General features: G+C 41.7%; 1 protein-coding gene across 1 annotated transcript in view; it reads right to left on the bottom strand.

The window, feature by feature from the left end:
- brinp3a.2 (bone morphogenetic protein/retinoic acid inducible neural-specific 3a, tandem duplicate 2) overlaps positions 1–17,932 on the bottom strand; it is a gene marked incomplete at both ends in the record, with an annotated part of 40,592 nt that overhangs the window by 22,237 nt on the left and 423 nt on the right. The window contains one exon of the mRNA XM_083648142.1: positions 1,646–1,836. Within this exon, the coding sequence (XP_083504268.1) occupies positions 1,646–1,836 (191 nt within the window). The remainder of the gene's footprint in view (positions 1–1,645; positions 1,837–17,932) is intronic.

The raw sequence follows: 17,932 nt of genomic DNA, 5'->3' as shown, positions 1-17,932 counted from the left end.
ATAATTTCAACCCCCTTGAAGTCGATGTAAACAATCCAAAATTCTAAATGTTATTATTTTCCTTTGTTATTGTCATCTATAGTGGTTATTTGTATAAAAACACACAGTTTGATTAGGAAATGATTGTATCTTTTTTAAATATGTGCTTTGATTTAATAAAATGTAACTCAATTTGTAACTTGAGTTACTTGACAAAGTAACTGGTATAATATTACTTAAATCCTATAAGTAATAAGTTATATTACTGAGTTACTGCTAAAAGTAATATATTACATGTAATATGTTACTTTTGTAATGAGTTACCCCCAACACTGATAGAATCAGGGGAGACAATGCAACATTTCACTTTTTTTTTTTTTTTTTTTTTTTTTTCGAATTTCGAATTTCGAATTTCAATAATAAAAGTCGACCTTGATAATAACAACGATTATTCGAAAATTCGAAATTCGATGCCCATCCCTAGTATCTATCTATCTATCTATCTATCTATCTATCTATCTATCTATCTATCTATCTATCTATCTATCTATCTATCTATATAGGCTATATGACTATCTATAGCCTGGTATCCAGCCCCTATGAATCGTATTTCTCAGCACTCTTTGAATTTGCGGAGGAATTCATTGGTCTTGTCGGGAGCCTCTTCTCTGGCAGTTATTTCGGACACATACTGTCCGAGATGCCTGATTGGCTGTCTGTACGGTGTCCTTGAGAGCCTTGAAAGGCGCCCATAAATAAAATGCATTATTATTATAGAGCGCAGCAACACACGTGTGTATACATGATAACAACCAACGTGTTGTCAGGTCCATGGTTTTTCTGCAGAATTGGGCTACTTTCGAAGTGTTGCCGGGGGTTGAATTCCGTTGGGCTAGTTTTGTCACACAGACCTGGCAACCCTGACCAACATGGCGGCAGCACCAGGCACCGCCGGTTGGATGAAAGCAAGCTAGATTTAATGATTTTGTCACTCCTTAAAGAAAATGATGGCATTGAGGAATTCAAACAAGAACAATCCATGTGTTTAAACGCCTTTTTAAGAGGTGCTTCCCACCGGCTTTGGTAAGAGCTTAATTTACCTGCCTGCTCCTCTGGTGCCAAATCCTCCTGTTATTGTCATTTGCATGTTCGTCAGTTAAGGATCGGTTGCCTTGGAATTGTCATTTACGACATCCATCGCACTCAAAAATGGTATGTACAACATACAGCTGTCCTCACTGGGAAGTTATAGCTTTATTGCTATGAGGCGCGTCGGCATCGCCCTGCTTTGCTACTGCAATTGGTCAAAGAGTTCGATGATTAACAACTAAGAGCAACCAATCAGTTGGGGCGAATGAATAATGTCACCGAATCAGTGGTGGATAGGCTTGCTCCCAGACTCTTATGAATCTGCATATCAATTCCAGAGCGCTAAAAACTGTGATTCCTAGTTGGGCTGGATATCAGGCTAATGACTATCTGTATTGTAGGTAGAGAGATAACAGAAACTATGATCAAAACACGCTTTCTTTTACATTGTCTAATTGTGTTAACAATGAATTGTGTCACTTCATCAGCTAACTGTGGACTCCTCTGGACCGCACATTGAGAACCACTGAGCTAAATAATGTAATGAATCTATATAACGTGTGTTTCGTTCTTTTACCTCCCAGCGTAGCGGACAGCAGGAAGTGAGTGCCATACTTCCGGATCAGGTTGTCGCTGATCATCTGGGTGGTGGGTCTGCGGCCCAGGACTCGGATGTTCCGGACGAACTCAGGAGTCAGCGGCAACGGAGACTCCAAGAAATCTCTCCGCTCCACTGCCAGGTTGTTCACCTTCCATCTGCCAAACTCCCTGGAAAGGAGCGAAAGAGGGAGAAAGAGAGAGAAAACACGGAAAGTGCCGTTGAGCGTGGATGTTTAATAGGGTCCTTTTTATGATTGTGTCTCTGCTAAAGGAAGATGAGGTGAGTCTGTCGGGGCAGACAGCACATTGCATAGCAGCGTCATTAGTCTAAAGCTCTGGCGGTGGAAGGAAAAGAGTGGAGAGATAGAGGGAGAGAGACAGAGAGAGGGAGAGAATGGGGGAATGTAATTCCCTTTGTCATCTTCTGCTTTGGTGATGTGTGGAATGTGTGGTCAAGCCAATAAAGCAGCCACTGAATTGAAATTGAATTGCGGGAGAGAGAAGGGGAAAAAGAGAGAGATTGAGGAAAGAGAGAAAAATCCGTAGAGAAGAGATAGAAGACAACCAGACATTTGGAACCACTAGGCATTCTCGCTCGATTTCTAGGCTTGCCCTGCTGCGCGGGCTCACCCATCCTGCAGCTCGCCGAGCTGGCACTGCAGCTTGCATAATGCAGCTTGGCCGCTGCATGGCCTTGCCCGCAGCTCGGCTGCTGTGTGGCCTTGCCGCCTCTCCCTCAGTCTCTCTCCCTCTCCCTCAGTCCCTCAGTGAGCCTCAGACTGATGACATCATCACTGATGACATCACTGATGACACCATCATTGAACTATAGCCTCAGCCTTAGGGAAATCAGCCTTAGGGTAATTAGGGCAATTCATCTGCCCTAATTTAAAAATCTGGCTCTGTCAGGTCACCCGCAATGGTGCTCTTTACACTTACTGAAAGTTTCAGCCCGATCGCACATAAAACGGCATAGCTGTGGCCAGCCAAAATTCTTGAAACAAACAAACAAACAGACAGACAGACAGACAGACAGACAGACAGACAGACAGACAGACAGACAGACAGACAGACAGACAGACAAACAGAGTTCACATTGCCAAATGTATATAGATAGATAGATAGATAGATAGATAGATAGATAGATAGATAGATAGATAGATAGATAGATAGATAGATAGATAGATAGATAGATAGATAGATAGATGTAGCTGTCCCGGGCTACAAACAACTTCCCCTCAATAACGCCACCGTGACACAGATATAGCCTATATATACACTGAAAGGCAAAATACACAAACAGCACAATAAAAATCCCCATGACTGACACATCCAATGTCTTCAATAATGAGAGAGGAAACAAAACGGGAAGCAAAAAGTGATGAAAAATATTGAAAGCAGGCTTCTTCAATCAGCCTTTGTTGCCTTATCATGTTCCCCTGGTCTCCACGCCGACAACAAATATATGTCTGACGTCAACACTGAGCACAACTTATACTTTGTTTAGATCAATCCCCCCGTGCTTCATTGATTATAATATCTCTGATCACATGATCAGATTTAATTGCATCTGACGGCTCAAAGATGATAATGCTATGAGACGGGCCAAACTGTACATGTTCTACCAGGCAGCATCGCCTAGCTGCAGGCAACAGGGAATTGGAAGCAGACATAAGGAATTTCACAAAGCTTTGTGCACTATAAAAGGCTGCCTATCTCCCTCTTCCAGCCTTTCTGTCCAGTGTGACTGTCTGTCTTCATGTAGAAAAGCTACATGTAACACAAAAGACGTGTGAAGAAAGAACAGAGATTATGTCGAAGGCGGGGTTTTAATGCTGAACTGGAGCGAAACCCAGGGAACCAGCGGATTCAATGCATAGAGGGTGAGCCTGTGTGCTTTTATACTCAGGGAACTCCACTTTAAACTCAGGGAACCAGATTCAATATTATTCACCTTATGTAGCCACACCCATTTGACCGGGTCGTGTGGTTGTATGACGACTTCCGGCAAAAAAAAAAGAGAAAAGAAAAATGGCTGGCTGCTCCAATATCATCTAACTCTGAATTAACGATAACGTTATCTGACCTGGCTAACAGTGGATACTCGCTTGCTTGCTGTGTACCGAGCTCAAAGCAGTAGGCTACATTCTTTGTTTTACCCCCTGCACTGTCCGCTACAAAAACAACTCTCTTCTTCATGACGTTCTTTTCATATTTGGCGCCGTGACCGCCGGAAGTGTTAACACGACCCGGAAGAATTTGGCCCACCCCCGCGTCTGAACATAAGGTGAATAGAGGGCAACTGGGCAAGCCTGTGTGCCTTTATAGTCAGGGAACTCAACTTTAAACTCAGGGAACTCAACTTTAAACTCAGGGAACTCAACTTTAAACTCAGGGAACTCAACTTTAAACTCAGGGAACCAGTGGATTCAATGAATAGAGTGTGAGTGAGCCTGTGTGCAGAAAGAAAGCATGCCAAGGGCATAGCTCATGGAAATGATATCACTTTTGGCAGTGTTTTAAATCATTAGTGTTAGAAAGCAGATTCTACTGATGGGGCACACTTTCACTTACAATTCCACACGCACACAGGCACGCACGCACGCGCGCATGCACACGCACACACACACACACACACACACACACACACACACACACGCACGCGCACACACACACACACACACACACACACACACACACACACACACACACACACACACACACACACACACGCACACACACATCAGAACTTCATCAGCCCGAATGGAATGCTGTCTTATGTGTGTTTTCTGGCCTGACAGTTGACAAATGTTACCCTTACACCCAATGTACACCAGATGCGTCACGGCTGCGTTGTGGATCCGGTAAAACTGCCCGATCAGACTCTCAGCCATGTTAATTGATGGGCGATACATGATGCGGTACAGAAAAATTACACACCTGTTTTTGTCGGATCCCGCGTACATCTGACAGATTACATGAGTGTGGGTCTGTTCCATTGAGTTATGGTCTGTTCGCAGCCGTTCCAGAGCCGTCCCGCATCTGTTCCTTAGCTGGTGGACATTAGCCCTTAGGCTACCAGTATAGCTTCGCATAGCATCGTTCTATCATGCATCCAACTCCAAGCCTATACTCGTGATTATATTCAAAGCCTGTGAAATAATCTTCAATATATAAAATGATCACACTTATTTTAAAGTGCTCACCCAATTTGTACCTCTTGCCCGTTATCACACTGTGTTGCATGCTTGCCTCGGAACTAGAAGTATGTCCGAAATTAATTTGCAAACTACGAAAAACTTTTTTTTCTTTTTTGATGTGAGACACTAATCGCTGCGTGTTGAAGCTTTGAAAGACATTTTCATGAACTCAATTGCCATAGGGAGCAACAGCAAAGATAAAACTAAACCAGCCACTTCTGTAGCTTGTCGGAAGCTGAGCTACACTTCTCTGAAATCTGATAGCTCCTGAGAGGCCTACAGGATATGTGCAAGGGAAAAAGAAAATTTGACTAGGCAGAAAATAGTCGCACAACTGTATTAATAAAGGACAGTGAAACAAGCAAAAATTTTGGAAGGCAATGTAAAACACACACACACACACACACACACACACACACACACACACACACACAAAGACACAAGTTGCGAACACTATTGCCAACACTAGTTACAGTACGAAGCCATTTAGCCCTGACCTCTCAAAGAAAAGAAAAATCCAACTCAACTCAGAAAATGCTGCCACGTACTTGCCCCTAGCATGGACTACAACTTGCACTTTGACCTCTAACTCTCGCAAAGAGGATTAAAAAAACTACAACAATGGCTAAAGCTCGTATATGACTAAAGCAGCAGGAGCAAAAGCACAAGGTCAGTACAGCTTGCTTACACCTCAAATATGAAGCAGGATTCAGCTCAGCTATTCCCAGTCTGCGGCACTGCTTTAGGCTTAGCAAAGCATGTGCAAACGCCACAGCTAATATTTCAAGACAAACAGGTGCTGCACCTTTCAAAAGACAGCCTTGCAAAGAGACATGGCTTTACTTACAGTTTGGATAATTTCCCGCCCCATTTTCTCCCCAATTATACTTGGACAATTTCTCCCCATGCTATCCCCGGGCCGTAGACTAGCACCATGCTTCCTCCGTTTCCTCAGTTTGACGTAGCACGTGGGAGGATCACGCTATTCCCACCAGTTCCCTTCCACCCTGACCAGGCGCCCCGACCGACCAGAGGAGGCGCTAGTGCAGCGACCAGGACACATACCCCTAATCTGGCTTCCCACCCTCAGGCACAGCCAATCGTGCCTGTACTGTATGGACGCCCGACGAAGCCAGAGGTAACACGTGGATACGAACCTGCAACCCTCGTGTTGGTAGGCAGGGAATCTACCGCTACACTACCCGGATGATCTATATTTTGGGTATAATCACATAGGCTAACAGTAGCCTATAGGAGATTGATGTGTAGATGGAACATATAGTTTTTGTAACTGTCTTGTTCTATCACAATATACAGATAAACATTAGACAAACTTTCCATAGCTTCATAATTCACATAACACTCTACTGTAGCTATCACATGCTGTCAGCCCTTAAAGTAGGAGTTTTCAGGGCTTCTCTCCATCAGCCTTGAAAAGAGACAAGGCTTTGCTTACAGTATGGATAGCATTCTTGAACATCTATATTTTGGGTATATTCACATACAGTAGGCTGCTGCAGACTATAGGAGATGGACGTGTGGATGGAACATAATTGTACAGTAGTCATTGTAACTGTCTTATTCTATCATAATATACAGACAAACATTAGATATTAACATAACCCTATAGTTTCAGAATTCACACAACACTCTACTAGCTGTCACATGCTGTCAGTCGTGTAAAAATAGGAGTTTTCAGGGCTTCTCTCTCGAATTCATTATAACCTTCACCAAGTAGGCTACATCAGTCTGGATCAGTAGACACAGTGGAAGGCAGACAAGAAAACTTGTGCTGCTAAAATTCACATTTTCTGCATCTTGAAGCTAACATAACTTCTCCTGAATTCTCATGAGACCTTTTTGCATTTTGTTGTTATTTCTGAGAAACAAATTCCCAACCATTAAAATACACGTGTTTTTAAACCACTATGCTGGCTAAGTATGACTGAAAGCTATAGTTATAGATAATAATAATAATAATAATAATAATAATAATAATAATAATAATAATAATAATAATAATAATAATATAGATACAATAGATAATAATAATGTATATGATATTGTGATGATATGTGATGTAATGTACTGTATATATATATATATATATATATATATATATATATATACCAATACAAAGACAAAGACACTTCCCGCGGGGCCGTCTGGCTTTTAGAGAGCACTCTTTCATTGAAGGACCATTCCACTCCAAGCTAAGAGAACCACCCTTATTATATGTACATCAAAAGCACGCTGGGGCCATATAAAAATGAATATGACCAACTGGAGTAAACATTTGGATGAGCATGAACAGCTTTTGTCATATTTCATTGTGTGGTCAGGACAAGAAAAACATTTGCCGTGTGTTCTCCAAGGTAGGATCAGTCAAATGTTGCACTTTCCTCTGGCTGAAGAAACAGCTTGCCTGCTGTAATCAGAGCAGCTTGGACAACCTTGGTGTCAGATGATGGATGGAGAGAGTGTGGCCTTCTGAAAGGGTATATATCACATTAAAGCAGGAGTAATGAGGAAAGCCCCCAACACACAGATGTTTGAATGATCAGCCCAACCGCCAGAATAACATGTCAGCATTGTATATTTCTGGATTCTACGGAAATGTAAAATATGAACATTTCTGAATGAAAATATTTTGCATATCACGTTTACAATCTCTACGTAAATTTGGAATAAAATGGCGGTTATAGAAAACCTTGCTGCCTTTCCCATGTTAAACGCAAGTAACAACTTTGGTTATGTTTAGGCAAGAAAAACATCTTGGTTAGGTTTAGGTAACAAAGCAACTTGGTTAGGTTTACGCTAGTCTCACAGTAGCCAGCCCAGGGTTGTATTACTGAGCGGGCCTACCGGGCCCAGGCCCAGGGGCCCAAGAGCTCAGGACTTCCATAACCCAGAGCCTCTTCACAGGGCCACCGCGTATCTTGGCCGGGCCTGGGATGAAATGATCCCTGTTAGACCCGCCAACGTAATAACAACATCCCACAAACGTAATAAATCACAAACGTAATACAAATCTGCAGCTTTTAATGATGATTTAATAATCCCACTAACGCAATAGGTTTCCCACAAACGTAATAGCAGTTGCCTACCACAAACGTAATACGTAATTTCCCACAAACGTAATAACTGTTACGTTTGCAGGGATTTGTTACATTTGCAGGAAGGTGAAAATCTTCAGTTTTCAAAATTGTATAACTTCCACAAATGTAATAAATCACTATATAATGAAAATCTGTATCTTATACAAGTTGCTATCTCTAAATGTAACAGCAATTATGACATTTTCTTCTTGTCCTTTAAGATTCTTGTCTATTTATACTGATCAAGTGTTGTTGAAATGAAACTGCGTTATATGAATTCTAAGTGTAAATTATAGCTGCTGCACAGCAGTGTTGGGGCTAGGCATTTTGAGGAGGAAGAGTAAGAGAAAGAGGAAGAAATGAAAGGAGGAGGGAGAAGAACAGGACAAATGATAAATACATGATGGTCCATCAGCAGAAGTGCCTGGACCATAATTATAATTAAAACATATTTGAAATGTGTCTAGAAATTAGACATAAACCAAGTCAGTTTTTAGGTTTTATCATTTCAGAAACCAAAAAAGAATCTGATGAAAGTCTGTGTACCAAAACATTATTCTTCTGCCTATTAAACGTTTTAATTGCAAGTGAAGCAGTACTGTGCGGGAGTCCTTCGTTTCACTTCACTCGGCTCTTGACCTTCTCCTATGCACCTGTCGTTTTTAGGTGTGCAAAAGCTCTGCTCCATCATTTCAGAAACTGGAATTAAAGTTAAAGTGACTTTTTTTTTAAGGATGACCTTAAAAGAAATGTAACTTAAAAGAAGTTTTTTAGGAAACCTTTTTAGAAAAAGTTTTTGAATGGATTTTCAAGCGTATCAGCCGATTTCTGCAAATTTTCCACAACACAGGGCATAATGTCCACTCTTGAAATGTTGCATGAGAAAAACAATCCACTCTATACTTGTTGACATTTCTATTACCTGGTAGACAGGTGCACAGCACACTTAGAGAGCACTTAGACCATTGAAACAGGTCTGTTGAACATTTCAGCTCGTAGGATGCAGTTTGTCATAACAGGAAGTCCAAATACAGTTCATCCTATTCCTGTTCATAGGGCATAATGGGCTGCATCGAATAGAGGGATGAGACATGATGCTTCTTAGATATGCTTTTAAAACTCCTTCCTCCTCCTCAAGCAACATTTGGGAACCATCTCTCTCAGACGCTACACAGAAAATCATAAAGAAAAGTAGAAAAGTGCACTCAGTAGAGTCAAGTGCACTTCACCGCTATGCCTATATGGCCAAACTGAAACCCAACAACAAGCAGCTGGTAGATGTACGTGTTTGTCCTGCTCTCTCCTCTCCTCAACCCCCTCCCTCCCCCTGCTCTCTCCCATCTCTCCAACTATTCCAACGAGTTCCCCTCCCTCCGAATAGGTGCCCCTAACAACCAGAGGAGGTGCCACTTCAGCGACCAGGATATTGCATGTTTTGGTGTGTTTTGGTGTAGGCTTCTACGTGTCTCAGTCAGGAGGCAAACTGGCGCTCTCCTGCTTGTAAGACAGAAACACTACAACACTACCAGTCCCACCCCTAGGGGCGGCTGTAACTCAGGAGGTAGACCGGGTCGTCCACTAAACGCTCTGGATAAAAGAGGTCGGTGGTTCGATTCCCCGCTCCTCCAGTCTGCATGTCGAAGTGTCCTTGGGCAAGACACTGAACCCCAAATTTCTCCCGTTGGTGTGCCAGCACCCTGCGTGGTAACCTGCCGCCATCGGTGTGTGAATGGGTGAATGTACCTACTGACTGTAAAGCCCTTTGGATAAAATCGCTATATAAATGCAGGCCATTTACCATTTACCCCTACTCCCTTAGGCACGTGTGATGTACTTCGACATCAACAACAACAACAACACATCATTAGACTCTATGGCATGTATAGCGTTAATTATTCACGTCTCTAGAAACATGATATGCGACGCATTTTCATTCAGAAATGTTCATATTTTACATTTCCGTGGATTCTGGAAACGTACAATGCCGTCATTTTAGTCAGCGAAGGGTGAATCCCCCTGAATTCAAACTGCTGAACACAGAAATGATAAACGGGCGGTTGGGAAACGTTCCCAATACATATTCATATACTGACGCATAATCAAGAGACAGTTCTACTGTATCAGCAGATGTAGCAATGTGTAAACATAATGATGTTAAATGGATATGTGCTGCCCGTTGACCTTTCTGCTGACACTGTAGTATTTAGACAAAGCCCTTGACTAATCTCTTGCTCAAATATATGTGCTGTAGCTATTAATCTTTAGCTCATTTCATGCCACGCAAATAAATGACCTCTTCAAATGGGACACTGTGTCTCTCGAGTCCCACTGCGCAATGTGAACGCACTAGTTCAAAGCCATGGCACGTACAGAGAGAGAGAGAGAGAGAGAGAGAGAGACAGAGAGAGAGAGAGAGAGAGAGAGAGAGACACAGAGAGAGAGAGAGAGAGAGAGACAGAGAGAGAGCAAGAGAGAGCGAGAGAGAGAGGGGGGAAGGGGGGCAGAGAACAGGTACAGAAAGAGTATTTGCAAATCCCCGCTGTCGTTGGTTTCTTCAGTTATCGTTGACTGTGATAAGCTAGCCCCGTCTTATCTTAAACCCCCGATAGGCCAAATGGTTCGTCCTAGAGGGAGAGGAGGAAATTAAATGGGTTTCACCATGGAGCTGATTTTAGGGGCTGCGGCCCTCTCCACAGCCGGCAAAGCCATTATTATTATCAATTTTCTTTGCTCTCTGGCTTGGTACATCAGTTTCATGAGTTCAACTTTTTAGATGCTATCGGGGGGGGGGGGGGGGGTAGCCAAATTATAATAGACCTCCTTCTTTCTTATTGGGCACATCATAGTCTGAGGCGGGGGAAATAAATACATACATAAAAACTTGTATCCACATTTGCTCACTGGCATCTGGCCTAATGCTTCAGCACAATTTCATAATTTTTCATTAGCCCAGTCACATCTCCAGTTGAAATGATAATTAGAATGGAATGTTTTCCCCCCGTGGCCCTAAACACAATCATTTGCATCATCTGAATGCAATTATGCTCCGAACACAGCCAACTACATGTCAACACTGCCTTTGCCCTGGTGCCGATGGCAGCCTTCCCCTGGCAATGTTTACAATGGACAGGTGGCTAAGGCGGCACACATTGTGTTTGCATTGGGTACGCTAGCTCTCCAGCCAATATCCCCAAAACACACAAACCCACTGCATCCACCAAAACACACGCGCTTGCCTTTCCTTCAGAGGACTTGTTAAAAATTCTTTCCAATTCAATCAGCAAGACGGGGGAGAAATTGAAGAGCGGGATGAGGTGGTGCAAATTCATTAGCTCGTCATCGCTGTGCTAGCGCACACCACTGTAACTAGAAGCAGCGCCTCTGGTAATTCATCTTCTCCTGTCATTGAACATTTATTAGGATTTAGCAGAGATCCAAACTGCAGAGGAGGAGAACCGGACGATGAAAATAATATTGTCACTTTCAATCACCCCTGCCCTCTTTCCCCCGCAAATTATGTGCTTTTCACCCCCACAAAAAAATTGACTGTCAAAAAAATATAATTTAAAACAATTGCAGTGTGGGCAGATTTTCCTGCAAAATATGTGCACACTGCAATTGCATGGCCGCGCCACGCTGACACTGATTTGACCGAATGGTGTGAGTGCCTCACAGAATGCAAATGGCTATAATGAAACCAGCTACTGTATCCAGCACAGACACCGGTGAGAAAATGACATCTTACCAAGTTGCTCATGCTTGCGTCTTTTTGCCTGTTTTTTACATCACATCCATACTTTTTAATGGTCTTGCAGATTATTATTATTATTTTAAATCAAGACAAGCAGTTTATTTTTTGTGTATCGATAGTAAAAGGCTGCTGCAGTGACATTAATGTTCATACAATGAGCTGTTCCAAATGATGTTACCTATAGGGATGGGAAGATATGATTTCTAGCGATAGTCAATCCACCTATTGTCACATTTGTACAAAATATTGAATTTCGATATATCATCCGATCTCTTACCTATCGTAGATAGTAGCAGTGAGAGTACTCATTGAACTATATGACAGTGTTATGTCAGTCTTATTGCACACCCCTTCAAATAAAGTGTTACCGGGAATGTTTATACTGTTTCATCTCTAAGTAGAAGCGATAAAAATAAAAACCAAGCAGCTGAGTTCACGACCAAACAATGCTAATTGAATTAGCATTGTCTCACTTGCGACTTGCGAAACGAAGAGCCTGATCAGGTGCCATCATGCCACTAGTCGTCTTTAATGTTCTGAAGGAAAGGGCTGAGCAAAAGCTGCTTAAAAATCCAAAAATCAAAGGAGAGAAAGACGATTCATTGCTGCTACCAGCCTGTTTACTAGAAGCAGGAAGTTGGAGGTACTGAGACCTCTGAGGGGACTTGAGAGTGGAGAGCAGACAGAGAACATCAGTGCTTTAGGAAGCAGCGCTCTGGGAGTCTGCTCTCGAACATCAGCCTCCTCTGAGCACCTGCCCGGGGGCTCCCCTGTGGCTGAACAAAGTTACTACAGCTCATTGTACTTAAGTGGCTCCTATATCAAAGTAGTAGTAGTAAGCAGGCTTCTCTGATCAAGTCCAACTCAAAGGGTGGCCACTTCCTACTTGTTGGGAAAAAAGTACAGTATGGTTGATGATGGACTGATTGTTTTTTTTACGCCGTATTTCGTTAGACATATAATGATATTTACTGAAGCTAATTTCACTAAAACCAGTTTGATATAAATGACTGGTGTTATGATTATGCAGATATGATAATACACTATTATTATTACTACAGACATCGGTCCATTTTGTGGTCTTTTCATCCACTTTACCTGGCCGCTGTGGAACTCCATTATGGTCTGGTCAAATGAATGCATTATGTACAAATCAGCTCTGTTCTTTATTGAGCAGTTAATCATGCATGAAACAAAGTCATTGTTGTTATTGTGAAAATAGACATTTTCACAGCTTAGCTGCAATTTTAATCTCCCATAATCCTCTTTACATGCAAATGAATTTTAAGAACATCAAACCTGACTTCTGTTTCTTTACTAACGGACTGCCGCAATATAGTGATGCAGTCTACTAGAGCTGTATGCAGTTAAATCTTTGCGAGACAACACATACTTTGGCATTTCATAAAAAAAGGTATGTTGTTGTATAAACTGTGCCTCTATGTAATGTATGTATATGCAATTTGCCATATAAGCTATGCTTGCTAATAGATCAGTAGGGAACCAATAAACTGATACTCAGGTTTATGTTATTGCTAAACAAGCACCATGGGACTGGATAGTCAGACTCTGGACTTGTTGAATCAGCAGAGGCCACAGGTAATGAAAAACCGTTACAGTTATAGGCTATGAATGATAATGTTCTCTGGTATTGAAAATCCGTAGCATTTTCTCCCTAGAGGGGCATGAAAAGATCAACTCTAACTCAACTTAAGATTAGCATTTTCCAGCAAAATGGGTTTAATATCTCCCATTGTTTATACAGCAAGCGCACAGTAAAAATAACCACTGAGGCTAGAGGTTAGAGTGAAAAGAATAATAATTAAAAAAAAATCATTGTGACACTGCACTGTGGCCCCAGCTAAACTTCCATAGAGTTATATACAGTTATAGACACCGTGTTGTGTATATTTTATCCTTTTTCAAGTTATATATATTTTTAAAATGAAGAAAATAACCACTGAAATGACTTAGAATTATTCAGTGAACAACGCGTTTCGCGGGTAGCGTCATCAGGTTCACTCATAATGCCATGAGGACTAGCCTGGGTAAACCCAGCCTCCACGTGACCTGCTCTCAGACCTGCTCTCTGTAGTGACTGAGAGCAGGTCTGAAAGCAGGTCACGTGGAGGCTGGGTTTACCCAGGCTACATGAGGACCACAGTTGTGTTAAATACATCAGGATCATAATTGGTCACAGTCGTCTTAGACAAATTACAAAAACATTTCAAAAGTACCACAGAATAATTATATGTTTTTAACAATATAACAAAGAGCATGGCAAAGTTAATTTTACACAATTGGCAATTCTTTTTTCTTCTTTTTTAAGATTTTCAGAAAGTACAAAAACATATATAAAAAAAAAACACATTATCTATTATCTAGTTATTCCCCAGTTATTCCCAGTGAAGTTTACAGTTTAATTGCATTGATGTAATTTTGGACAATAAAGTTGATTGTTAAACTGTAAAATATCCTGCCTACATTACCTCAAGTCACGTCAAGTCATCTTTGTCAGGTGTTTGATATTTGAGGGATCATTGAAAAAAGTTTTATATAATGTATATATAATATAAGAATATCGCCCTCAGGTAAGAGACTTCAGTCTCTCAGGTGCAGGACCTCCCGCCTCAGGAATAGCACTTATCCTGAGGCTGTCCGCCTCCTGAATTCTGATCCTCTTTTCACTCGCACTTTAAACCCTGAGGCTGCCCGCCACTGAACTTTGACCCTTCTCACTCGCACTTTACAAGCAGCTTGAAGCTGCTTTTTATACAACAATTGTGCACTTTATTCAGTCCCTCTCATACTATGTTGAATATATTTTTGTTATGTTTGTTTTATGTCTGTTTTTAAGAGCTGCACTGAAACAAATTCCAATCAACTATGTTGACATGGCAATAAAGTATTGAATCTTGAATCTTGAATCATATATCAATATCGGAATTTTTTTACTTTCTAATATCGGTGTCGGCATCGGCCCCAAAAATCCAGTACCAGTCGGGCTCTAGTATTAATAATGTGTCTTCCAGATGATTTTGTGGAACTGAACATAATTCAACTGAAATCAATTCACAGTAAGAGCGGACTATACGCTCTAGGTTCGTTTTTGCTTTAATACCACCACAAGGCTGCATTATGGTGATCTAGAGGGCCTCAAACACAAGCTTGCAGCTGACAGAAGCTTCTCAGGGGAGCCCGTGATAATGCAGAGTAATACGTATTAAGAGCTCTCTAATCACTTGGCCACATGATAAGACTATTAATCTTGCTGCCCGTGCATTTCAGCTCCAATGGACCACTCCCTTTGCCACAGGAAATAATATTCAAGAGCTCTAACACGCCGGCCGATCACCACAGCTATAAAGCATCACCAATCCATGGGGTGTCAGGAACGCTGTCTGTCCATTTCCAGTAGGGCTGTGAATCTTCACTGGCCTCACGATTCGATTCGATTACGATTCAGAGGGCTACGATTCGATTCGATTACGATTATCGATGCATCTCGATGCATCTCGATGCATCGTAAATCGATGCATCCCTTTTTTCCGCAATACATGATTTATTTTTTCTCACTTTCTTTTTTCTCACTGTGTGGCTACTTTTAAAATAAAAGTGCATTTGGAATTGCATTGTATTATGATCCATAATTAAAATAAACAACTGCATGTACTTCCATTATATTTTATTTGATTATTAAAAAAAAAAAAAAAAACGATTTTTGTGAATCGATGCAGAATCGTGCACGTCCGCATTGCGATGCATCTTATAATCGATTATTTTTGACACCCCTAATTTCCAGACGCCTTGACAACATCCCCCGAAATGACGAGGGATATGATTTATGACACAAACCCTGCTAATTCAGCCACAAGCCGATACCTCAGTCTGTTGCCGTGGTGACAAATCATCATCCCCACCCCCCCCCCTCCTTCTCCCTCCTGCGCTCATCAATATTTTTCACTTGACCGCCTGATCAGGTGGCACACTCTGCATTCTGCCTCAGGGCTTTGGTGAAAGAGAGGAGGCCATCCTGTAAGATGTAATGTACAGCGAGCTGATAGCAATATTCCTGCATGTACTGTAATACATCACAACTCATAAATCAGAGCTGTCCACCCATGTGCCAGATATCATGTGATGATTGGCTCCAGGCAAACCTTTTCTGCATGACAACACACACACACACAGCCCAAATCATGCACATCCACGAGCAGAACTGTGTGGATTTGACAAGACCATATTGTCAATTTGAAACTGGGTTCTCTGCACATCTCCCAGTAAAATGAATCCGGTGCGTCTTAGCCTGGTAAACCATACTGATCACATGACCTTAGCCTGGTAAACCATACTGATCACATGACCTTAGCCTGGTAAACCATACTGATCACATGACCTTAGCCTGGTAAACCATACTGATCATGTCAACTCACATTCTGTTTCGTTGTGCGGATCAGTTTGGCCTCAAGCCCGCCCCCAGTGATTCCTGGAAATTACCAGAGCAATCTAGTAAGAGAGTGGCGTCAGCGGAGGTCCAAAATGCAGATCCAGGAACAGGGCTCGCGCTACGTTTGAATGCATGAAATAAAGCTGATAATATACAATTTGATTACCCTTTCAAAGCACATACCGGTCCATTCTGCTGCAGCTCGACAGCGCTCCTTAATCGAGAACCTTACTTCCCAAAAGTTCATTTTTGCCAAAAGTTCCTTTTGCAATGTAAAAAAACTGGTCCATTGGAGTGAATGGAGATGTTGCGACTCTTCTATATACAGACTCCTGAAGCAACAAGCTATAACGTTAACGTTAGTCGAGTAAAGACAGCTATGAAGTGCAGCTATTGCAGAAATAGACTCAATAACAATAATTAAACAAGAACAAGAGTATGCACCAGCGGAGTCTCTCAGCTGGAAAGACATTTTCACCGTTCTCCTGAGTGGATTTGGGATTTGGCGATGCTGATTGGCTGAAGGAGTCAAGGCAAGTCCAAACTGATACGGGTCTTCATCTGACCCATATGTTCAATTGCCTACAATAAACATTGAGATATGTTGCTGTGGTACAGTTTGTTCATTCTTTCAGTTTCACCTTACATGCAACACATGGCCATATAAATTAGATTAGATAAATGGGTGCATATATGTTGTGCTAAGACGATTTACCAGGGAAAAGCAAACATACTGGAACTAGAACCCCTTTATAGCCGTATTAAAACCCTTCATAGTAGTATTAAACTCACTCTAACTTTACAGTGCTGGTCAAATACACTCATCACATGCTTTACTAGAATATACTGTCCTTAGAATGATCTTGTCATCCACTCTATAGTCTGCTCCTTAAGCAACGTTTTACAGCAGATGGTTTCCAGTATCCACTCTATAGTCTGCTCCAACGTTTTACAGCAGATGGTTTCCAGTTTGCACGTTAACTCGGCCCTGACATGAACGTAGTTCACTCCTTTAGTTTCTCAACTCAATCAATTTATCCACCTCGCCTGATTCAGCTGCCGTGCAATTTACTCTGTGCAATATCATTTCCGCTCAAGTGTTTATAATATGGGTCAGGTAAGGACTTGTGCAAATTCTATATGGCCTTCAGGTTACAATCTATACTGCTGAAACCCACGCACAGACCAGAAACATGGTTAGCATTACTGATGAAGAATATCTTGCAGCCTAAATCAATATTTTCCTCTCGCTACATATCTCACAATCGGTGTTGCTTGATAGGTTTCAGTACCTACAGCTAATGCGCTGAATTAATGAAGACATGTAGCAGTTCTGTTCAATATGCCACAATGGTCCCATATCACCTAAAGTGATGCTTCAAAAGCCACCGGATCTTATAGGCAGAGTTTGTATCTGGATTGTTGCATTGAGTTTTTGAATTGTCTTGTCTTTAACAAGACAGCAAACATTTTAGACTGCAGCGATGTTAAAAACCATCAATAGACTGTAGCACTGAAATCAGCGTCAAGTGGAAACATCAATAGTCTCCTATGGCAGTCATGTGCATCGTTTTGTGCTGTCAGGATCTAAATATCTTTCTGCTATCAGTTCAACACTGTTTCCAAATGTGAATTCATGCCGTGTCTTTTCCCTTTTTTATCGTGAAAATGTGTGCTTGTTTTTAGGTTGACCAATCAGAGTTAGCCGTCATTCAGTCTCACACCTGTCTTTTTCAGAGGGCCAATCATCTGACAGGCGTATGTATAC

The sequence above is a fragment of the Poromitra crassiceps genome, assembly GCF_964638095.1.
Source record: "Poromitra crassiceps genome assembly, chromosome: 12".
NCBI classification, from domain to species: domain Eukaryota; kingdom Metazoa; phylum Chordata; class Actinopteri; order Beryciformes; family Melamphaidae; genus Poromitra; species Poromitra crassiceps.
Note: the sequence above shows the minus strand (reverse complement) of the source record. Positions and strands in the feature narration are given on the sequence as shown.